Here is a 23,022-nt window from a genome sequence, read left to right as displayed (position 1 = left end):
ACAAGAAAAGTTTTCATGAAAACTGATGCCTTTTTGAACTAAAATAATAATGTTTACAAGATAAACACTCACACACAGTCACCGACAAATTTTTGGGTACCTATATAAAATATGTCGACAAGGCCATAGAAATGACGAGAGAATTGAATTTTTTTTTGAATTGGTGGAAGAAACGAACACTTTATGCCTTATTGAAAAAAAGGCATACCTAATAAACTAAACTAATCTTCTGTGTATCAGATCTTTATTTATCTTAGTAGATAATTTTTTTTGTATTTTTCAATTTAAAAATTCAAAATAACTATATATATATGAATAAGTATTAATGATGAGTATTTCAACTGGATAGCTAATACTGAATATTAAAAATGAGCAAAATGGGTTTAACATTGGATTGTTGTTTTCTTTCAGATTTTTTTTGATTACATAAATAAAAATAATTAAATCTATATTATTTGAATATAAGGAATTTTTAAAGCATAAAACTTGAGTAGGTATTTTTATCTAAAATGAGGTATGGAATTTCATGGAAGGTCACATTAAGTAAGCCATAAAAGCTCAAAATTTTAAATTTCTTTTGCTGTGATATCAATGTATTATACATTTCAGTCCTAAAATTTCCATACGAAAATTATTTTTACAGTTTCTTAATCATGAATTTTCTTGTAAACAGATATATTTAGCAGAAAATTAAGATAGTCTGATTGCTTACTTCGAAAAAATTTCTACTATTTTGCACCTAAAAACCTTTTTTAAGAACAATTTCACAAACTGTAAAAATTATTTTAATCTTATAAGTGGAAGTGGCTAGATTTGAAGAATTTTTAAGAGATTTTTTTAATCAAAATTTCAATGTAAATTTTTCGTATGAAAATGAACATAAACTTTTTATCATATGATTATGAATCTATTTGCTATAGGTATTATTTTCCTGCCTCCTGCCATCATCTCTATTGCATGAATTTCGGTTCTCCTTGATTGTTAAGTAGATGTTGATCAGCTGCCAATACTTCTGGCCCTTCTCCTGCAAATAAAAGGGGATATGTAAATATGCTATAATAAATATGTTAAAAGAATTTGCTGCTGCTATGTAAAAATAAGGTTGCAGACAATTCCTTGGCCCAATAACATCCGTATATCACCACCATGAATGAGATTTAAGAATTGTTAAATGCACCGGGAAAATAAAAAAAAATTAAATTTATTTATTTAATAAGAATTTTTGCTAATTTTAAAAACATTAATTTTACATCCTATTTTTCACTACCCTTAAACCGGCTTTTTCCATGGTCATTACTCCTACCTGGACGTGTACAGATGACATATTTCAGACCTCCAGCAATTCTATCCACGCTGTATTTAGATGTTTCAGCCTCCTTACAAATAAGAAAAAAAAACAATGAATTTAATTAATAAAGCTTTACTAATTCTAATACATAACACAATATTAAAGCTATCTTAACAATGTAAAAAAAATGGCTATTAAACTCAGATAGTTTGTGTTTTCAAAGTCATATCTATCCTCCATTTAAAATGGATGTAAAGTCTGACACATAACAAAGAAAAATCACCAGAAAGATTATTTTGAAATATAAATCTTTTCTTTTAAGAACCCTTTCCTATCTTTTTAAAACATATAAATAAATCTTTAAAATAATAGGTAAGGGGGGGGGGGGGGGGTTAATGCAACCATCTCGTAATCAATGATTAAATGACACTTAGAATTCGAATTTCGATCTGAAATTTTTCATGAGTAATCCTTGGTAGGTCTATTTTCCCTAAATTGAACAAAAAGTTGAAAAAGTAACGGCTGGCGGCTCAGCCGTTTAGCCGTTTTTTGCATATTTTCAGGGCAAATTCATCATTAATTACGTAGGAATCAACTTTTAAAAACATATTTTTGGTTTAATTCATGTTAAATGATAGCAATAACCATTTTTTAAATTTCTAGTACCAACAGCTACCGGCTAGAACAGTTTGATAAGGTTTTGAGTGACAAAAAGTATTATGTGAAGATAGGTTTCGTGACTAATATGCTCTTAAGATTAACAAAAATCGGCAAAAACGGCTGAAAACACACATATCATTAGAAATCCTTTAATAAATACCGTAGCTTCTTCCATGGGTAGTTCTTCTCCCCTGACAAATTCATCCCCCTCGGCAAAGAAATACTTCAATAATCCAAGCACTTTTGGCACATCCTAAATAAACAATTGATTTCTTAAACTTATTTCTCGTATTCATTCGAATCCGGTGGATAGGAACCGGTTCTCATCCATACGAAAAAACTATGTCTAGCATCGTATTATATCCAGTTTTCTACGAATATAGAAATGTACAATCACAAGATTAAAACTAGTTTTTTTAGCCGGTGCCTTCGGCACCACGGGGCTAAAAAAACTAGTTTTAATCTTATAATTGTACATTATATATCCGCGGAAAGCCGTTTATAATACGATACGAGAAATAACTATTCTCTATCTTTATAAAGCTACTCTGTACGCTTTACGTGTTAGTTGGTCTGTATGCTAATTGCACTTATTGTGAATTAGCAATTCTTGAATTTGTCTTGATAGCAATGTTCAGAAGATTTTGAAAGGAATAATATAAAAGATTTACATTTACGATTAGCTAGTATAGTCTCAAAATCAACCTCCCCTCTACCTTTCATACTTACGTTTAACCATGTACCTTAAAGAATAGGAAAATGGACGATGAATTTATTTACACCCAGTGATGATAATCAAAATTACCCCTTCTATAATGAAAAGTTTGGACGCTATCAGATTGGAATCAACCAATCAAAATTCAGTAAATATAATAAAAGTTTTTGGGCCAACAAATAAGATAGGATGGTTACAGGTATAGGTATGTATATCCAATCCATCAATAGAATTTATTAAAAAAAAAATTCGCAAGTGAAGTTTTTTTTGTGGCACTTCTGTAGTATTAAGATTACGAAATATTTTTTTTTTGAATTTAATTCAGCTGTTATTAAGTCACAAAAAAATCAAAAAGCAAACCTTCTCCATAAGAAAGATACAAGCATTTGGTCCAGCATCGAATGTATAGGTGGCCACAAATCTTCCAGAGAAATTATTGATCTGATGGACGAGGGAGGACACCTGGTGGGACGTGGGGTTCAGGTACACACATGGGGGATACGTATCCTGCAGAGAAATAAATCTAACATTATTCTATAGCTTTATTTTCAACTAGCGGCTACGCTAAGGGCATTTGGGGCTTTGAATTCAAAGTACTAAGAAAGAAGGGCACAGAAAAATAGCCTGAAACCGCCCAATGTGAAGCTTTCCTCAAAAGGAGAACCTAATCAGTTCATCAGTAGTTATTAAAATATTAGCTTCAGATAAAATAACCTTACAACTTTATATAAGCATCGCCCCTGGCCTCTAAGAAAGGCGGGAATATCATGAAAATAGCCTAAAACCACCTCAAGACATTTATAAATCTTCTGAAAAAAGAAAGTAGACAAGATTCTATCTGGAACAACAAAGCGGGTGCGTTACACTTTACGTATACCTGACACACGGCATGGAACTGGTTGCTATCCTTGATGGTGATCTGTGCAAATTTAGAAAAATCTTTCTCCTTGATTGCTTCAATCATCTCCAGTGTTCTTTTAGGCACTATCTCTTCAGCTCTTAAACAAGAAAAATAGCTAGACAACCCTCAACATAGTTTTGTAAGAAAAATCTAGTAATACATAATTAAAATTTATGGGTGGGTATTCTGTTATCGTGTAAGTATAGAATATATATATCAACCCAATCATACCAAAAATAACCAAAAGTCTAAATAACATGTTAAAAAATATCTAACCCAAAATAACAGACAATCAGATATTAATGCAAAAGCAATGAAAAAAAGACGCAAACTGAAAATATCAACCCAATCATACCAAACATAACCAAAAAAACCTGTTTTTCCGGTATAAATATTGCATAACAGCATAATATATACTTATGCTATTTATACCTATATTTAAGAAGTTGGCTGGTCTGAACACTATTCTTCATACCCGTAGAGCTACTTGTCTTCTTCCTAGTATCACTGGCCACACAAATGAGGACCCGCATTTCTGGCCAGTGGCAGGCAGGATGCAACTGGAAAGCTCTTGTAAAAATACAAAATTCAACCTTTTGCACAATCTTTTTTTTGTATATTAGGATAATTTTGACGGTTTCCTACCAAGTACATAGTAATGAACAGAAACATAGCTTTTTTTCTTGTGTTATATGATACCTTAGGCTAGGTTAGGTCAGGTTTTATTGGGTACAGGATATACCTGTAGGGGTTTGGCCCCTTAGTTTCAATATTACAGGCACTTTGAAGGAAAGCAGGTTAAATATCTTTCTCTTATTTACATTGTAAAAATAGGTCAATAAAATATACCTATCCTCATCTTGAATTCTAAAAGAAATAATGGATATCTACTGATTAATTGTCGACATGGGTGTTTTTTTCTGCATGGTATCCCCTGCTAAGGGAGGGGGGGGGGGGATAAAATCTAGAGGGAAAATGAAATATTTTTTCAGCCGGGGAAAAAATAAATCTTGTGCGAAATATATTATATACCCATGATTGTGATACAACTAATAATAGATATTATTGAATATTTTCCTGCTATCTTCTCCATCAGCCCTTTCTCCCATTTTCCAGTGCACAAAGCCACCATAAACAGACCTGCAACGATTTTTAACATCACTTTTTTTACTTTGTAATTTAAAAAAAAATTTAAAACCTATAGCAATTCTTATTTTATAGCGTTTAACGTAGGGTTAAAACCGGTTCTTGGCCATACTGAAAAATAATGTATCATACGATTACTGTTATAAATTTCCATTATACCTACTATCAGCAAAAAGCCGTCTTTTATCAATCTATGGTTAATGTTATATAAAAACAAAAAACAAAATTTCCTATTTAAAAAAATAATGATAAGATTGTGTATTAGTAACTAATTTAATTAAAATAACCTGCAAGCAGAGCCAGATCCCCGCCTGGCTAGTATAGACGTATCTCCTTTGATGCCATAAAGTTGGCACAGGGCACTCACAAGGCAGGCATAACCAGCGGCTGAACTTGCAAGACCTTAACACAAAAAACATTTGTATTATTTTGAGAAATATATTTCAAGTGGGTTTAATTAAATGTTACAAGGTTAAGGGGAGGGGGGGAAGTTCTGACACATTTGCATAAACCTGGTGTATAGGCTTTATCTTTGGATTGAGAGGATAGATTATTAGAGATAAAATCATTCTTATATAATGAATTTTCCCCAGATTTATGATGTTTTGGATAGGCCTCCAGGTTCAGGAGCTCCAGGCCTCCAGGTGGTCTCTGTACAGGTAAAAATAAATAAAAAAAATTTAAGAGTGAAATGTCAGCTTATGAGACAAAATATGTATGTTTTTTCTTCAAATATGTGAAGAACAATCAAAAAGAAGCATATTTTGTTTTATAAGTTAACCTCTAACTCTTAACTTTTTTTTAAAAATTTTTACCTGTACGTACAGAGACCACCCGGAGGCCTGGAGCTCCAGAACCTGGAGGCTTATCCAAAAAATAACCTATCTTCTCAGTCCAAAGATAAAGCCTATACACCAGGTTTACGCAAATGTGTCAGAACTTCCCCCCCCCCCTCTTGATATTAACATACAAATGACAAAAAAGAACTATTTTTTTTTCATTGGTGGAAGAAAGAAGTAAAAACTATGCCTTTGTCATAATAATACCTAGAAACTGTAAATTTTACAGCCACATTTAATTTCATGAGTATGAAAATGACAAAAACATATTGACTTTACTTTTGCTAGTCGTAGAAGTGGAATCATCCCTTCCATTAACGCTCCACATTGCACAACGTGATTATAGCCACTTATCCTGGCAAAGTCCTAGTGCTTAAACTTTTTTTTTTATTTGAGTTCCTTTGTGTTGGGTTTTTGTTATTTAGATTATTCTGAGTGGATGAGAACTCGACCTCCCCCCCCCCTCCCCCAGGAGGCTAAAATAAAGCTATAAAAAAAACTTTCTCACCAGCAGCTGTCGGAAAGTTATTTTCCGAGCAAATCCTGACCTTCCAGTCCGGATTAACTGCTGGAGCTTCCAGCTGGCGGGCCTTGGCTCTCACTTCTTCAAGACAACTAGATAATCTGCTTGAACTGGCCTAAAACGCAATTAATCTTTTATAGGTAAAATAGTACAATTCTTCATTTAATTTTAATTCTCAGACTATAAAATCTTTAAAAATAGTTATAAACATATAAAAAAAACTATATAATTTGTGACCCTTGTATAAAATGTTAAAAACAACAATATATACGTACAATAATGCTTGTAACTCTATTGAACATGATCGTATCCTTTAGAAAGGTAATAATGTTTGGCAAAGGGATATTTCTACAAAGTGTATTTAAAGAGTTAAGGTACTTAGAGTAGTGAACTTTTATATGTCTTAGTAGAATATATTAGGCATTGGATAGATATGATTATATGTTCAAGAATTTTTAACATTGACCAGACCAAACTTTTTTTATTTGACAATATCTAAAAATAGTTAAAGTGATTTGCCACATAAATTACATGAGAATGGTCTATTTTTTCCAAATATGTATAGCCAAAACACCAATAACAGAGAATCTTTTAACACATATTTCACAAGAGTTATGAAAAAATTTAACAGGGGTTCCCCTTGGGACAAGTTACTTAAAAAACATAAAAATAACGTCCGGTTCATTATAGGACAGGTTTTCTATAGATTCTTTTTAAAAAATAAAGAAAACCGTCCGATTTACTTACAATATACACATTATCTCACGCGGAAATACCAACTAACCATACAACATATATATATATAAAAAGACCAGTCTCATGTAATTTATGTTGCAAATCACTAACTTTTTTAGATATTATCAAATAAAAAAAGTTCAGTCAGGTCGGTGTTAAAATTCTTTATCACAATCATATCTATCCAATGCCTAATATATTCTACTAAGACATATAAAAAGATCACTACTCTAAGTACTATATTAAATATTTTATTGGTCATTCTTTGTTATTATGTGTATTTTGTTGTATAAAAAGTTTGAAATTCTTTTAACTAGTAAATGCTATGTAAAGTTGTATTTATGTCAAAAAAGTTTTTGCCATATATAACATGCAACGAAGTTGAAAATAAAAACGAAAAACTCATTTTTTAAGGAAAATCTCTGATCAAATCTTTTAATTTTAATCAATAACTTTATATTATGCACTACTACGTTATTTAAAATAGAAATAACTTACAGTTCACTATTTTTTTTAAAATGCACTTCGTGAAACTATCCCTTTGTTATGTTTGCAATAAAAGTAGATTCCCAACACACACAATATACCTGTAACCATTAACATGATCTACTGATGTTTGTTTATATTAAAAAGTAGCTATAAGTCCACCTTATACATTACAATAATTTACCTGTAACTCTTTATTTAACCAGATCTTGTCCTCTAGGAAGGTACTGCTAGCTGTAACAGTGGTCTTGGCATGCATCTGTTCTGAACTCAAAGTCACACTGCAACAAAATTAATTAATGAAAACTTCTGCATTTTAAAACGTATTTCAACAAAAGTAAGGTTCTTCCTAGAAGCTTATTAAAGAGTAGTATTAAAAATGAGATAACTATCGACTGTCACAAATACAAGAATTGCAAACGATATAATTGAAACTTATAGGTCTTTTAATACTATGATTTATATCATGCTTAAAATAAAGCGTTTAAAAAATGTTTTTTATACATATTATTTCACAAATCCACATTTAAGCCCATTAAAGCAACTGCCATGCCAAATTTAAGCGTTAGACTCCTGGTTTAGTCTTGGTTGGGACTCATAACTACAGGAAGTATGCCTCCCTTTCTCGTCCAGTGCCTTATCCCTGACTAATACCTGATAGAATCATTAATAGGCAGAATAAGCTTCTCATCCCTCTTTCCCCAATACTTGATGACAGCAATATTAACTGGAGCAGTACAGGTTACCAGGCGCAGTTCTTCAGACATTTTAAAGCTATGAAAAATAAAAAAAAATAATGTATGATATTAACAAGATTAAGGAATACATATTCTGATCAACAAGACAGACTATTAGTTAAGTAAAGATATTAACAAAGTTAAGTTGCTTTTAAGTATAACGTAACAACATTTCTTGCCAATCATGTACTAAAATTTTCATAAAAGAAGTTGATTACAACATCCATAAATAGCAAAATTCAAAATAATTACGAACAAACAAAGTGAGTTAAAGAGCTGAGGTGGATTCTTTAAAAAAATTGGTGCTTGCTTACATGTGAAGACCGGAGCACCGAAACCCCCCCCCCCCCCGCTTAGTTTTGACAAAAATCAAAAATAAGGGGGGGGGTAGTTTTTTAACCCCCCGCTTAGTTTTGACAAAAATCAAAAATAAGGGGGGGGTAGTTTTTAACCCCCCCCCCCTTAATTTTGAAGAAAATCAAAAATAAGGGGGGGGTAGTTTTTTCACTGTACAACGCGCCAGAAAGTTGAGTGAGGTAAATCAAGTAAATCCAGTATACCAGAGGGGAAACCTTATTACAGGGATATTCATGTTTTGGGGCATAATTTCCTTATTTATTGACTTTGGCCAGTAAAAGGTTTTAATTTTGCGCAAAATTAAAACCTTTTACTGGCCAAAGTCAATAAATAAGGAAATTATGCCCCAAAACATGAATATCCCTGTAATAAGGTTTCCCCTCTGGTATACTGGATTTTCTTGATTTACCTCACTCAACTTTCTGGCGTGTTGTACAGTGAAAAAACTACCCCCCCCTTATTTTTGATTTTCTTCAAAATTAAGGGGGGGGTTAAGTCTTTGCCTTGCTGAGCACTTTGCCTCCTTGCCTTTTCCAGACAATAAAAAACTACCCCCCCCCCTTATTTTTGATTTTTGTCAAAACTAAGCGGGGGGGGGGGGTTTTCGGTGCTCCAGTCTACCACATGTAAGCAAGTACCAAAAAATTTGCCCCACTAATCGCTTAGCGGGGCAAAATTGTTTTCGTGAAAAATCCTTCAAAATCACAATCTTATGTTAATAACCATTCTATGATTTGTTTAATTTTTGTAGATTTTTAATGTGATTTTGGTGGATTTTTCACGAAAACAATTTTGCCCCACTAAGCGATTAGTGGGGCAATTTTTTTTTAAGAATCCACCTCAGATGTTCAGTTCTTATAACAATGAAAAAAGAGAATATGTAAAAACTCGAGAAATTCACGAAAGCTTAAAAAACAACGTTAACATCTTTTGAAGTAAGACCGACAGACAGAAGAACAAAACTACGTACAAATTAGATGCGCATATGTCAAAATTACATTTCCCTCAATAGCGTTACGGGCTAACGGACGGACAGACAAAGGGAATTATAGAGTTGCTGCGCTACTAAAAACATATGAAAATTACATCTCTACTTAAATAAAATTGTCAACTCTGTTCTACTCTTAACTTTTAGAATTTGTATTCCTTGTTGTATTTATCATGTCTTAACAAAAACAGGTACTTTATTAACTGTAGCATAATGACAAATGCTTAACAATTTTCAGTGTTATAAAAAAATATTTTAACGTAAGATATAATGATTATAAAAAATGGCCAAATTTTAACATTAGGAAGTATATAAAAAGCTCTTTATAAATTTCGATTTTCTTTTAAAATATCTCTTTTAACATATATTAAGAATATCACAATAATTTCAAATGAAAAGAACAAAATGTGATCTCAGTGCAGGGGTGAGGTAATATTTTGAGTTTTAAGTTAATGACTTACAAATAATTTGAAGTAAGGTGCCTTAAAAAAGGATTTGGTAAAAAATCCGCACATTTTCCTATTAGTTGTGGAATTATCTGTGTTAATTTAAGGTTAATGGCGTTTAAAAACGTTTTATTTAGTTTATTTTCACCCCTGAAATACATGAGAAATGTTTATATTTTAGTAAAGGATTAGAGTTTGAACGATTAACGATATATTAATATGTTACCAATTTCTAGTGTGAAAGTTGCCTTTGGTAACTGAAATAATGGGATGTATATTATTTTAATCGCAAGAGTCCTCTCCGTGCCTGATTTACTGTTCATTTCTACTGGCGATGATCATCTGAACCTCTTGGTCTACCTCCAGTTCTGTTTGTTTCAGGTTGTTATTGCTACATCCCACCACTGGACATTTCACTTTACCTGAAGAAAAAAATTTAAATAGAACAAGAATAAATGGGTTCGCTGGTATGTAAGCAATGTAAAAGTAAAATAATAGAGGGAAGGTGTCCACATCCCATGGACCCTGTGCCGACTAGCAATTGGGTCTTGGAATATAAGCCAATGCAATGGCGTTTGAAATAAGTATTAACACAACCAAGTAATGAATTTTACAAAAAAAAAATAAGATTCTTAAATCTATAATTCATTCGGCCTTATTCTTCTTACATACCTATAAAACTTTACATCATAATAAAATATTGTATTTGATTTATGAGACAGACTTTATAGTTAAAACTTCATTTTAGTAAAACTTAAACAGAAGCATTTAAAAAAAATATGCATGGCCTCTGTGAAATAATACTTAACTCATAAAATATGATTACAGGGAAATGATCCCCCATTCTTTTGTGTGATATTCTGCCTTTAGAGGATTATTTGTGGGTGATGGGGTTGGAGGATAAAAGGACGTAGATCAATTAGAAGAACCCAAAAACAGATGAAATCATAAATCCTAAAATATATTTTTTCGATTCAATTAAGTTCTTATCGTCCTTAAAGTATAATTCTTAATTTCTTGTGATAATAATATAAGATGAGATAGGTTAGGTTAATGAAAGTTTTTTAATGAACGTAAGAATGGACCCTTTAATGAAGAAGTTAAAACTATATATCATAATAAACATTGGTTGAATCAAAAGTTAGAGAGCATCTTATCTCCAAATCACAAGTGTGTATTAAAAGTAAAAATACATGATGATTGTCATATTTAAGAATATAAAACCTTCAGTATCATCCTAATCTGACTTGCAGCAATTTTTAATTTACTAAACGCTGTTCAGATTTTTCTAGAAAAAAGTAATAGATAGTCTATCTGATTTAAACACTTTAAAAATTAATTCAAAAATATAAAAATGTTACAAAAAGGACTTGGTATTGGTAATATTATGTGTAGCAACTAAATAGCAAACATACAAAAGAAGTAGTAAGTTTTTTTTTTTCTCAGGCTGCAGCCACGGAAATTATTGGTATGAATATTTTTTTTCTTCGGAGAAGCCACTAGTATTGTATTAAGCTCTTTTTCTAGCTCTCCCCTAAAGTTTAGGGGCGAAGCAACTAGTAGAAAATTAAGGTAAAAAGAGGTTCAAACATCAAAGTCAAGAAGAAAAAAGTAGGATACTATTTGAATAAATAGACAATTAACTATTTTTTTTGTTTTTAGCGTTCTAAACCCTGAAAACAAAAGCGTTTTAAATATATATATCATCCACCACCCCCCCTTTAAACTAAATATTTACAAAAAGCATGATATCATACATACGAACTAAATTTAATATATAATTCATTATCCTTTCCCTCTATTCCTAGAAAAATATTTAAAACTTTCTTTTTAGAGAGCTATTTTTATGGTACTGTCACTATAGAACACAATTCTTAACTAAACTATAAATAGACTTACAATGAGTTTCACTATACTTGGTATACAATGATAAATATAAGATTGTCAAAGATAACATATGTTTATATTTAGATAATTCCTACTGAACTTTTAGGCATTTATTAGATAAATAATAGTCCTATTATCCGATTTATATCATGTTATGCTTGTGTGGGTATATCATAAATATTATTTTACATAATTTCTTTCTTTATGTTGATTTCAGAATAGAAATGAACTATCCACTATTAGTTTTCTTAATTTTACAATTAACTGTTAATTTATCATTTCAGGTGATGCTTAATAGTTAGGTATTCGAAAACGATTAATATCCGGAGTATTAGAACCGGTTCTCAGCCATACCGAAAAATTATGTATAGCATCCTTTTATATCCAGTTTTCTACGAATATAAAAATATAAAATCATAAGGTTAAACCCAGTTTTTTAGCCCGTGCCTTCGGCATCTTGGGGTTGAAAAACCGGTTTTAATCTTATAATTGTACATTTTTATATCCGCGTAAAGCTGTTTATAATACATTATACAATGCGATAAATAACTATTATATCGCGCCTACTCTATAGCTGAGGGTATGAACTAAAGGCTGTCAGCCTCTGCGTAGCTCAATCATACCAACTTATGTAATAAATGACTTACTTATTGGCGAATCTTAATGTTTTAAAATAAAATTGCTTTAAACTGAATAAGAATATGTGATATACAGAATATCATTGAAAATATCTATAAAAAAAATTGCATGTACATTTAAAAAAATAGTATTTATTATATATTAGAGCAATGAATGTTTTCTATAACTGTATAACATTTTACTATTTTAATTCTATTGTTATAGGTTAACCTAATCGAACTAAAGAAAAACGTATCAACAAAAAATATAAAATCATGTAAACCGTCAAGATTAAAAAGGTAGGCATTGGCGATACCAAAGCTTCTCCATAATTGATATGTATAAGTTGGTTGGTCCTATTGTCTGTAATGTATATTTACAAGGAAGGGCCGGGACAATAACAATCACGCTAGTTAGTTCATGAAGTTTCATAAACACGTTTTCTTATTCTATGGCGTAAAACTATGGACTTTTCAAATAGTTTTAAGAAGCGAGTAGGTGTATTTGTAATTGGTGAGACTGTACATCAATTATCGTCCATTGTCTTATCCGTAAAGCTTTAACAACAAAAGTTCAAAATTTTTATTTCAAAATTCACAATTTAAGTTATTAAAGTAGGGGGGGAGGGGTTAAAAAAAACAGTATGTCACCACCTCGTGGACCCTTTGCCAACTTTCAATTGGGTCTTTGAATATCATCCAATAGCGTCGGAAATATTAACACAGCCAAGTCGCTACATAAAAGCAGAAAGCAATTTGCGAAAAAGGTCCCCAACACTGGATCCAGATAGTTGTCTGGGTTATAAATTAATATTTAATGCATTTATTTTCAAGGCAACGTCTAAAGAAATTTTTTGATTTCTAGGAACCTGGCCAAGATCAATGCAAACCCTTCTTCACAATTAAAGACCGTTTACGAAATCTTAATAATATAAAACTTTTTTTAGTTGTACAGTTGCAAAGATTAACTTTTCAGCACTAAAACTGAAGAAGTTTGACATTCATGAATGTAGAAATATGGTTAGGAAATTTACAAACACACATCCCATGAGGTAAAATATTAAAGATAACTATGTTAGTTTGCATTAAAACTGATGCATTTTTTAAAAAGATTTCTGTAATTATATAAAAGCTTGGCTTTTTAAATTATTGCATTTTAGAAAAATACATTTTTTTATTAAAATAGGAAACTTTGAGTAATTATAATTTCCTTGAAGTGATCATGAAAATATTTTAAAAATATAATCACACAACCTTGTGGGGGAAATGGGAAACACAAGTGTGACTTACTAACGGATAGACAAACTTTTTCCTTTCTAAAAAGGTAATAGGGCTATTCTCTGATAAAACCCAAAACAACCAACACAACAAAACGTTACCAAATCAACATAAATAACATCATAGTTATAACTTATATTTATAAGATAAAATTAATGGAGAGCAAAATGAAGAGGAAAAAAGAACCATTAAAAGCTTCAATCCTCACTCTACTATTTAGATCAGTTGAAAATGGAACAGAAACTAAATCAGCTTTGTATGAAAACCAGGAAGGCTGCCAAGCTTATTTAACATTCAGGTAACCGACACTTTTTAATTCGTTGATTTATTAGCGATAGTTTCTTAGTTTTAGGATCTAAGTTTTCATGGATTAGGTTTAAGCACTTATGTTTAGAAACTAAGTCAGTTCAAGCACATTATGTCATGGCTGCTATCTCGATATTACCAAACAATCCTAAAGTAGGGCAGGTGGCTAAAATTAAATCTCTAGAAAGAAAAGCACACCCCATTGAGGCTTTGGGAAAAGGGTTATTTAAACTACTCAATAATTTCTTTTCTTATAAAACCACGGGAAGTTGTGTCAATGTATTGCAACTGAAACTCAAATAAAAATTTCAAATTAATGTTATATATCTAAAAAACAATATTTTAAAGCTATTTTAGCTTATTTTAAGCTTTGATTAGCAGTACTAACTAGAAAAAATCCGAATCTGCAATCATAAATCTGCCCAATTTTTGGACAAATTTTAGACCAAGAATCCCAATCTGCAATCTGCAATTGAATTTGCAGATTTGGATTGTTGATTTATTTTATTTTACAGAAAAAACTATAAAAATATTGTTAGAATCTGCAATCCACAATCTTAAAATACGCAAAAAAAAACCAAGAATCCATAATCCAGGGATGAATTTGCTATTTTTTGGGCGGATTTTTGTAAGAATCTGAATCTGACTCAAAAATTGGGTGGATTGCCAATCCTAGTACATGTAACTATGTAAAAAAAAACTAATTATGCACTATTCAGTGGACATTTCCTGATGGCTGTAATGACGGTACCAGGTACAGATGACTTTTTCACAATAGATCCATGCAATGCTTTTGAATTCTGCCATGTTTGGAAGGTAAGGATATTCTTTCTGTCACATGCAACTTTTTTATTAAAAATCAAAAATCCATATTAATTTAAGGAAGAAATGGCTGATAAACGTCCAGAAGCCTCAGATGTTATTGCACTGCCTCTGCCAACTTCCAGGTTACTTTTTATTTGTAAGCAGAGGAATTTTAATTGCTTGACAAAACTTAGGCATTAGGAGAAACTTTAATTAATAAATTCCATCTTATGAAAAGTAGGTCACACTAAATAGATTGTTAGGCAATAAATAAAATGATTTATAAATGGCCTATAAATTATAAAGTCTTGTTTTGATATTCAGGCTATTACCATTAGAAAGATCCTTGTTTGATTTGAGAAAGAAGGGAATAATGGATAGCACCACCTATGCAGAATTTACAGTCAAGTTTTACTATAATCAAGAATTCAAGAAAAATGTGGATAATATTAATATGTATTTTCAAGAGGTAAATTTGAACATTTGTTGCTGCAAATAATTTTTAAAATGACAAAGAAAACTGAGGAAACACTTCGAACCAACAAATAATACTTTAAATTAAAACATTATTTTTTTTATGCTTTGAATATAGAATTATGCTAATATTCAGCTTCCAACAATTATGTAGGTACTTTGGCTACAATAACACATTAAACCAAATACCTATTTACCCAAAGTCAAAATTATAATGACAGTTGTCTTTTATTTAGCTCATGATGAGGACAAACCAAGGCTTCATAAACAGTAATATCCCAGTTATAATGAGATTGCATCCAGTCATTGAGGAGATCAAATTTAAAGAGGGAAATTTCTCTTATCAATCTTATTTGGAAAGATTCAGTAGAATCAAAGGAATGCTCCATGACCATAATAATAAATTTTCATTTCAATTATCTTAAAAAGTTTTAAAATTTAAAGAAATTTTGTTAAGTTGCCACTGAATATGTTAAACACAATAGGTACCATCACTATATTTAGCAAATTATTTAGTCCCAAATGAAGCATAGTTATTGAGCGTTAATTAAAGGGGATATACCAGCAAAGCTGTTGAGAGGAGCAGACATTGCTAGCCTTATGATTGAACATACTAATAACGCTTGTGGTATCACATGGCTGGCTGCATGGAGGTAAGATTAATTTTTTTAATATCAAATAAAATAAGTTAAAATGAAAATAGACATAAAACCATGATGATTCCTGGTAAAATCAAAATATTTCAGTGGGGGCTTTTTAAGAAAATTAGATTTGAAAATTTCAAGTTCAATTTTCACCCCCTAGGAGTTGCCGCATAATCATGACAAGAAAAGCAAATATTATTTATTTTAAATTTTGAACAACTTTGCTTTTATGAAGTCCTTCTTAAAACCTCTCTATATATGATTTATTTTAGGCTGAATTTTCGTGACCTTTGCAAAGCAAGTGATAAAAATGGCCATTTATTAACTCCCTTCAGGAGTGGTTTTATGAAGAACTTTATAAAAGCAAAGTTGTTCAAAATTTAGAATAAAAAATATTTGCTTTTCTTGTCATGATTATGCGGCAACTTCTAGGGGGTGAAAATTGAACTTGAAATTTTCAAATCTAATTTTCTTAAAAAGCCCCCGCTGAAATATTTTGATTTTACCAGGAATCATCATGGTTTTATGTCTATTTTCACCATACATAGGTCCCAGGGCTCGGCACTTACTTTTGTCTTGATTCAATTCTAGCCCACAGTGTAATACTTCTGTAGATTACAATTTGTTTGGTCCGGCATTTTACATCCTCAAATTCTTGGTTGAAAAGTTTCCAACAAACCAATTAAATTTAAAATGTACCCAAAGTTTTAGAGCCAAAGAACAAGAAAATGTGGTTATAAAAATTGGGTACCAGAAAAATTTTTCAGTTAAATTTTCCCTTTCTCTCTGAATTAAGTAAAACATTAATTTTGAGAAACACATATTTTCTTCGCAGATTCATGGTTATAATTTATCTAGACTTGGAGAGCCATTCACCGTGCAGACTAGAGAATGTGCAAGGAACGAATTGACCTTTGCCCATGAAATTGGCCATATCTTTGGATGCATCCATGACAGGTTACACTTTGGGGGATCCCTGAAGGGATAAGCTCATTTCATTCATGCAGCAATACAAATATTAAATTTAGGAAAAATAGAATGTTTAATTCAAGTATGCCATAAAAAATCGCTTGTAATATTGACACCTGTCATTTAAATGAGATGTATAAACTTAAGACTTCCAATATATAAATCAACAAGAAATCTTATTTTTCGTTTAGGATAAGGATTATGTAAGTTCATTTGATTTTTTATCTATGGATTTAAATATAAAAAACTCAATGTTTTAGAAATAACACAAAAGTGGATCCTGCCAAAATACCTTACAAATATGGACATGGAACCTATATTAAAAATAAGCCTTTAAGGTATAACTTACATTACATTCATTCACGCAACTTCTCAATGGTTGTGTAAGGAGGAAAGGAAGATTATTGAAAAGTCGCGTATTTATTAGTACAGCCCTTATTCCATTCTCTTCTAAAGGTGAGGTTTTAATTAATAGCTTTCATGAGACATCAGGTCAAGCCCTTAACGTGCTTGAACAGGAAAATGGCTATTCTAAAGATTCTCGGCCTACTTCCTGACGACTTAAATCCAAATAATAATAATTTGAGGCTAATTTATCAAGAAAGTGAATTGTAAAGTAGAAGACACATAGGAAAAATTAAAATACTTTTAGCATAAGAGCAGTGCCAAGGGGTGAGGATTTAATTCAACACGTTATATCTCCATAGTGTTTCATTTTCAAAATGGCAGATTTTGATTTTGTAAAAATATGCAATTAATTTAAAAATATGATGCTCCAGGGGTAAAGGAAGTAGGTACCACATGAAAAGTGTACAAAATAATAATCCCCAAAATTTAAAAAATCTTTCAATTCAGGACAATTATGGCCTATCCACGAACTGAACATGACAAGCCAATTATTTCCTATTCTTCTGATACTTTGAAATACAATGGGGTAAGCTTTAAGTTCATGTTGTATACTAACTAGGTTGATTTTGTCTATAGGTATGAAAACTGGGTTTTATTCTTTTTCTAAAGGAAGATTGTTTCAAAAATTTCCATTTTTTAATCTAATCTATCGCTGAGACAAATAAAGTCTTTAATTTGCTTTAAATCTGGATAGAAAAATATCTATTAAAGATTGTTTTTTGATAAACAAGTTATTTTTCAATAAAAAAAGGATGGACCTAATAATAAAATAAACCTTTAAAGAAAATATAAACTTGATGCTTATTTTGGGTTAAGTATAGGTATTGAGTGTCAAGATTAAGAAATATATTTGAGTGAAAGCTCCCATACATTTTAATTTATTTTTATGAAGGATTCAATTGGAGACGCCTCAGCAAATTGTGCTCGAGTCATCAGAGAAAATAGATTTGCAGTGGCTGGTTTGAGTGAAAGTAAAATAATTCACAAAAAAATTCCTCCGCCCTAAACTTATTGATAATTCATAAATAGATGTGGTATATATCAATTTTAATTATGTAATGTTTGTTACCTAAATCTAAGACATTTTTAAAATCAATAAATCCTTGAATTTAAAGATTGTTGTCAAAAAAATTTACATTATACCTAGCCATTAGAAAGGTTAGGTTAAATAAATTGGGTTAATAAAGTTTTAATAATTTGTTGAGATTTATCATTAACAAAGTGTAATTTTTAGGTGCAATTCCGTCTAAGTAGAATTCCAAGTGAACTATTTTAACATTACTTTAAATATTTCAGGAATTTCTAAATGTAAAAATGAAGAAAAATAATAATTAGACGATATTTTTCATTAAAATTAAATAAACCTTACCTTTACTTCTTTGGAGCATTTTCAAAGCTGTTTCTTTGTCGTAGTGATGACCACATACTTTGTTCTTTACAGGTATCTAAAAAGTTGACGATTTAAAAGAATTCTTAAGACTTTAAAACCTGTTACCAATACCTGACCATATTTGCTAAGTAGTTATTTAATAAACAATTCGTTAAATGATGAATAATATCAGATATTCCAGAATCGTTTTTTATTGTGAGTAGGTAGGTACATCTTTTTCGAAAAAAAAATCTTAATTCGCTAAATTTATCAATTTTCAGGAGAATTTTTTTTTATATAAAATGGAAAAAAAGGTTGGTATGTGTGCGGTTTTGCTGGCTTTGTGATATTTTTTTTGTAGAAATGAAATTACACTGCACTGATTAGGTATCTATTATCAAAGTATAAATATTTGTTACCTCTATTTTCTTTTTGCTCCATGGATCAATGTATTGACGAGTTTCTTCCTCTGCGCAAACCAAATCTTCGTCATCAGCCAGACCACCTCCAAGCTTACCTGAAAATAGTTCTATTTGTTTCAAAACGTAAATGTCCAGATTACTCATGTGTATCAGGGATCATAAGGGATAAGACAATTGTCGATAAATTGATGTACATCCCCAATGATGAGGCACAAAAAATTACAACTTCTGTAGATTACAATTAAGTGATTCAAACATTTGGAAACTCTAAATTATAAACCAACCAATCAATTTTTGATAAAAGTCCTCAAAGTTGTTAAGCCAACAAATAATGAAATGATATTTTTCCCCTTTTGGGACTCCTGTATCAAAAAGCTCAATGTCCCCTAGTGTCAATTAAAAATTTCCATGAACTAAAAGGACATTCATTATGTTAAAATTGTGAATAACTAAAATATTTGTTTAGGTTGTTTGTTGCAAATTATTTGTGAATGAGAAGATTACCTAAATCAGAGATAATGATTAAGATCAAAGTTTTTATGATGTAATTTAAATAAAACAGAAATATAATAATTTTTCTTTATTCAGAAGCTTTTATATTTGAAATTCTTTATTAAAGACATAATTTTATTTTCAGATAATTCCACCAATTTATTAGCACACCTATTATAGGAAATGTTGCATTATATACAGTAATATAAAAGTGTGTGAAGGGGTAAAAATGTACTGTTAAGTGAAATAAATTAACTTAATAAAAATATACCTCCCCTTTATTCCGTTAATTGCAAGGATAGCATACCAAAAGTAGCTTTTAATTGGGACAATCACTACACGTTAAAGTGAAGTATTTTTAAGTAATTGGGCAATTATTTTTATTGGCTTGTGAATATAAGTTTTAGCCGCCACACCCCTCGCTCCCTGATCAAATGTAGTTATTCTCAGCAGGTAAGTACTGTCAAAATATCCCTAAAAATGTTACAAGAAGGGGACTTATAAAATTAATATGGAAATAATTAACTATTACTAGGTACATAAATTGGACAAAGGAAGGGAAGAGGGGATGCTAAAAAATGTTAATTTTGTTAGAAAATATAATACCTAGTTTGTTAGGTAGGTACGTATTAATATACGTATTAAAAATGTATCTTTTCTTAGGTAAAGAGCCGGAAAAAAATGCCTTGGCTAAACTAGTTACCTACAGAGTTAATACACAAAAAGATAAATAATACTTACTTGATATAAGCTGCTCTACTTTCAAATATTTTGGATTCTTCTTTAGACTTTCATCCGTTAATTCTTTGGCTTTATTCTTCAACTCTTCCTCATAACGTTTCTGAATGCAAAAGTGAAATCAAACGTAGTTTGTGAAGGGAAGACTTGTTATGCATAGTTTTACATTTCTTTAATTGCTTTACATTACCATGCCTCGTATGAGCGGGATTCTCCTTCGATTTTTAAGTGATCATCTAGAGAATCCAGAGCATCATCCGCCTGTAATGGGATGCGATACTCTAACACCCAAGGATATTGGGTTAAGTAACATCCAACAGACAAACAACCCTTTGATGGCACGACTTTTGTCTGAGAAGTCCTAACTGTGCATTTTAATGAGTTGCGCCTGTTTATGGGACAAGGTAATCCCCCTACTCTAACTATTTATGTCGCGTACCTGACATAGCAGCAGTAGGAACCATTTCTAACGTCTCTAGTTAATGACGCGGTGTCGAACCTAGATTCGAGATAAAGTTTCACGAGCAAGATTTGAAATGTACCTCAAATTCAGCTACCATATCTGTATCCATCGTTCCCTCTTTGGTCTTCAAATGCTCTTCCAAACTATAAAAAGCAAATAATTTAGGAGATAACATTTTTTTTGTTACATTTAACTGTCCTACAAAACTGTTCTTTCCGGGAACCAATGTTTTAGAGGGGGGTTGGGGTATCTAACAGCCGTTTCTCTTGTGAGGTGGTACCCTTTGACCAAAACAAGAAAAAAACATACTAAATAAAGCTTCACCAAAAAAGAGCCTTATCAGTCCAACATTGAGCAATTACATTTGGGTACTGACTCCCTTACATATCCAGAGACAGAAAAACATCCTGTTACTTTTATATATACTAGCGGCTTCGCCCCTAGCCTCTAGGGGCTTTGCCCCAAGAGGTATAATTACATCTTCTATTACTTACCCAGCAGAACGGATCGCAAATTTTCGCACCTACCCAGCAGGAAAACAATTTCTCGTTTAAATAACGAATTTGTAAAATTCGTAAAAAAAATAGTCTAATGTGTTCTCAAGAAACTACTGGTGCTGCTCATAGTCTAATGTGTTCTCAAGAAAATTATTTTTTTTTTGGGGGGGGGGGAATTTTCATTTTTTGGGGGGTTGGGGGTGTCCCACCCCCCAAGAAAATAGCTTAAAACCACCACAGGACCGATAGGTATATACCCTGAAGAGTAGAATCTAATCGGTTCAGTGGTTACCGAGATCTTAAACTTCAGACGGACGGACGGACAGACAGACGGACGGATGGACAAACATCAAGCTACTTTGTATTATAGATAAGAAGATTTATGCTTTAGATTTTATCTTACTTTTTAAGAATACTTTTTCCAGTTGTGTATTTAATTTCCAATCTGAGATATTCGAGTATTTGTTGTCTCTGTTCCTCCAACAATTCCATTCTTTCTTCTCCCTCCAGGTGTTCCAAAACAGACTGAAATTAAAAATAATCTAGGTAAGTACCCAAAGTTTTGGAATTCGATCATTTTCACAAAAACAAGAAATCCTTTTTATGGCAGTATAAAGTAATTTTAGAGAGGTTTGAACATCAGACCTATAAAAACAAACTAAGATCTAATTGAATATAAAAAATGGCCGTTATTAACCGTTAAACGTAGCGTTAGAAATACATAGAAATAGTTTTTTGGACATGATTTGGTTTAACAGTAGCGTTATGATTAATCTACAATATACATTCTTTTTCCGAGATATAATCAGCTAGCTTTTATATCAGGGATGGAGGATGCAGCTTGGATTTAATAGGATAAGCCAATGGCCAATAAAAATAACCATGTCATTGTAGATTACATTTGGTGGATAAAACGTTTAAACAATCAACTTAAAGGAACCATCCAATCAAAATTCAATAAAAGTTCCCAAAATTGTTAAGCCAAACGAATAAGAAACCGTTGTTATATGACGTGGTGCTTTAGGGTCTTATGCAATAAACAACCCATTGTCTCCTTTCTCTCTCTGTAGAGGATGCCATTGGTATGTGACGGTGTTTTAATCGTAATTTTTTTGGCCTAGGTATGTAAATTAATTTCTTGATCGTGACTATATAATGATCAACAAGAATTAAATGAGAGAATAATCAATTTAGATTCGCTACTAAAGCACCATCTAACGGAAACCGCTGCATGAAAGGAGAAATTCCGAATCATATAATAGGACAGAATTTGTGAAAAATACTTAATAATCTATAAAGATCAAAAGGCGAAAAGTTTTATCTTGATAAGATCGAGATTTGTTTATTTATAATTCTCACCTTAACTGTTTCAATGACTAGCTCTGTCCCTGTTTTAATATATTTTAATTGACGATCTTCTAATAATGAAGACATTTTATCTAAAAATTATAACAAAAACTTAAAAATAATATTAAATATTGAAAAAAATTAGTGAAATTTAAAAATTATCTACAGGTCGCAGGTTTGTTTTGACATGGAGCGCATATCAACATAAGAATGCCGCGTAAAAGTTGCAAATGTGGCGGGAGCAACTTTTTGGTATAAGGAACAATTAATTACAGATTTTGCTTATTTTTGCAACTTTTAAAAACAACATATCAGTATTAGATTGTTCAAAGCTTTCAAATAATTTTGTTTTAAATCCTTAGATGCTTGAAGTATAGTATATTGCAATCTATCTTCAGATTTTTTAAAATAAACTTTGCTGAAGAAAATAATATAATATAAAAACGTACCAAAAAGAAAAAATGTATATAATACAAGTTTAAATTT

The 23,022-nt window shown here is 31.2% G+C and overlaps 4 protein-coding genes across 5 annotated transcripts; 2 read left to right on the top strand and 2 right to left on the bottom strand.

Annotated features, from left to right (window-relative positions):
* Positions 1 to 227: 227 nt before the first annotated feature.
* Mvd (mevalonate diphosphate decarboxylase) lies at positions 228 to 8,092 on the bottom strand. 2 transcript variants are annotated; one of them, XM_080148798.1, is made up of 12 exons: positions 7,948 to 8,092; positions 7,478 to 7,574; positions 6,058 to 6,187; positions 4,998 to 5,112; positions 4,644 to 4,704; positions 3,997 to 4,136; positions 3,541 to 3,661; positions 3,024 to 3,170; positions 2,109 to 2,201; positions 1,304 to 1,376; positions 880 to 1,024; positions 228 to 611 (listed from the first exon to the last, which is right to left on the bottom strand). In XM_080148798.1, exons 1-11 carry the CDS (start codon positions 8,058 to 8,060, stop codon positions 951 to 953), a joined length of 1,164 nt encoding a protein of 387 aa, XP_080004924.1. In that variant the 5' UTR covers positions 8,061 to 8,092; the 3' UTR covers positions 228 to 611; positions 880 to 950. The 2 variants fall into 2 exon arrangements, with proteins under 2 accessions (XP_080004924.1, XP_080004933.1); XM_080148807.1 differs by having other exon boundaries at positions 402 to 611; positions 886 to 1,024.
* A 1,389-nt stretch (positions 8,093 to 9,481) lies between these two features.
* Positions 9,482 to 22,748, bottom strand: LOC145306605 (E3 SUMO-protein ligase NSE2-like). Its single transcript, XM_080148820.1, has 7 exons — positions 22,549 to 22,748; positions 21,593 to 21,714; positions 20,772 to 20,835; positions 20,233 to 20,332; positions 18,997 to 19,094; positions 18,578 to 18,653; positions 9,482 to 10,243 (listed from the first exon to the last, which is right to left on the bottom strand). The coding sequence occupies exons 1-7, from the start codon at positions 22,621 to 22,623 to the stop codon at positions 10,134 to 10,136; spliced, it is 645 nt and encodes a 214-aa protein (XP_080004946.1). The 5' UTR covers positions 22,624 to 22,748; the 3' UTR covers positions 9,482 to 10,133.
* On the top strand, positions 11,899 to 15,612 carry LOC145312315 (uncharacterized). Its single transcript, XM_080151559.1, has 8 exons — positions 11,899 to 11,992; positions 12,552 to 12,625; positions 13,273 to 13,377; positions 13,824 to 13,901; positions 14,629 to 14,725; positions 14,792 to 14,856; positions 15,038 to 15,182; positions 15,424 to 15,612. Exons 1-8 carry the CDS (start codon positions 11,933 to 11,935, stop codon positions 15,610 to 15,612), a joined length of 813 nt encoding a protein of 270 aa, XP_080007685.1. The 5' UTR covers positions 11,899 to 11,932.
* LOC145306606 (peptidyl-Asp metalloendopeptidase-like) lies at positions 15,714 to 18,582 on the top strand. The gene is made up of 5 exons (XM_080148834.1): positions 15,714 to 15,840; positions 16,690 to 16,788; positions 17,061 to 17,138; positions 17,656 to 17,734; positions 18,101 to 18,582. The coding sequence occupies exons 1-5, from the start codon at positions 15,788 to 15,790 to the stop codon at positions 18,212 to 18,214; spliced, it is 423 nt and encodes a 140-aa protein (XP_080004960.1). The 5' UTR covers positions 15,714 to 15,787; the 3' UTR covers positions 18,215 to 18,582.
* Positions 22,749 to 23,022: the final 274 nt, after the last annotated feature.

The sequence above is a fragment of the Acartia tonsa genome, chromosome 2, assembly GCF_053477335.1.
Source record: "Acartia tonsa isolate MP-2025a chromosome 2, ASM5347733v1, whole genome shotgun sequence".
NCBI lineage: Eukaryota > Metazoa > Arthropoda > Copepoda > Calanoida > Acartiidae > Acartia > Acartia tonsa.
The sequence above is the reverse complement of the archived record's forward strand: the minus strand, read 5'-3'. Positions and strand labels throughout refer to the sequence as shown.

What these genes read in the sequence shown, in the direction of transcription:
- Mvd (XM_080148798.1), bottom strand. Translation starts at nt 8,060, where the DNA reads ATGTCTGAAGAACTGCGCCTGGTAACCTGTACTGCTCCAGTTAATATT. An exon ending in GTATCTTTCTTATGGAGAAG is followed by an intron (nt 2,202 to 3,023) that starts GTTTGCTTTTTG and finishes TTGTTTATTTAG; the next exon opens with GATGTGCCAAAAGTGCTTGG. An exon ending in TGTCATCTGTACACGTCCAG is followed by an intron (nt 1,025 to 1,303) that starts GTAGGAGTAATG and finishes TTTTATTTGCAG; the next exon opens with GAGAAGGGCCAGAAGTATTG.
- LOC145312315 (XM_080151559.1), top strand. Translation starts at nt 11,933, where the DNA reads ATGAACTATCCACTATTAGTTTTCTTAATTTTACAATTAACTGTTAAT. An exon ending in AAACCGTCAAGATTAAAAAG is followed by an intron (nt 12,626 to 13,272) that starts GTAGGCATTGGC and finishes AACTTTTTTTAG; the next exon opens with TTGTACAGTTGCAAAGATTA. An exon ending in AATTCTGCCATGTTTGGAAG is followed by an intron (nt 14,726 to 14,791) that starts GTAAGGATATTC and finishes TATTAATTTAAG; the next exon opens with GAAGAAATGGCTGATAAACG.
- LOC145306606 (XM_080148834.1), top strand. Translation starts at nt 15,788, where the DNA reads ATGATTGAACATACTAATAACGCTTGTGGTATCACATGGCTGGCTGCA. An exon ending in ACATGGCTGGCTGCATGGAG is followed by an intron (nt 15,841 to 16,689) that starts GTAAGATTAATT and finishes TAATTTATCTAG; the next exon opens with ACTTGGAGAGCCATTCACCG. An exon ending in ATACTTTGAAATACAATGGG is followed by an intron (nt 17,735 to 18,100) that starts GTAAGCTTTAAG and finishes ATTTTTATGAAG; the next exon opens with GATTCAATTGGAGACGCCTC.
- LOC145306605 (XM_080148820.1), bottom strand. Translation starts at nt 22,623, where the DNA reads ATGTCTTCATTATTAGAAGATCGTCAATTAAAATATATTAAAACAGGG. An exon ending in AGTAGAGCAGCTTATATCAA is followed by an intron (nt 19,095 to 20,232) that starts GTAAGTATTATT and finishes AACTATTTTCAG; the next exon opens with GTAAGCTTGGAGGTGGTCTG. An exon ending in GGAGCAAAAAGAAAATAGAG is followed by an intron (nt 18,654 to 18,996) that starts GTAACAAATATT and finishes TCAACTTTTTAG; the next exon opens with ATACCTGTAAAGAACAAAGT.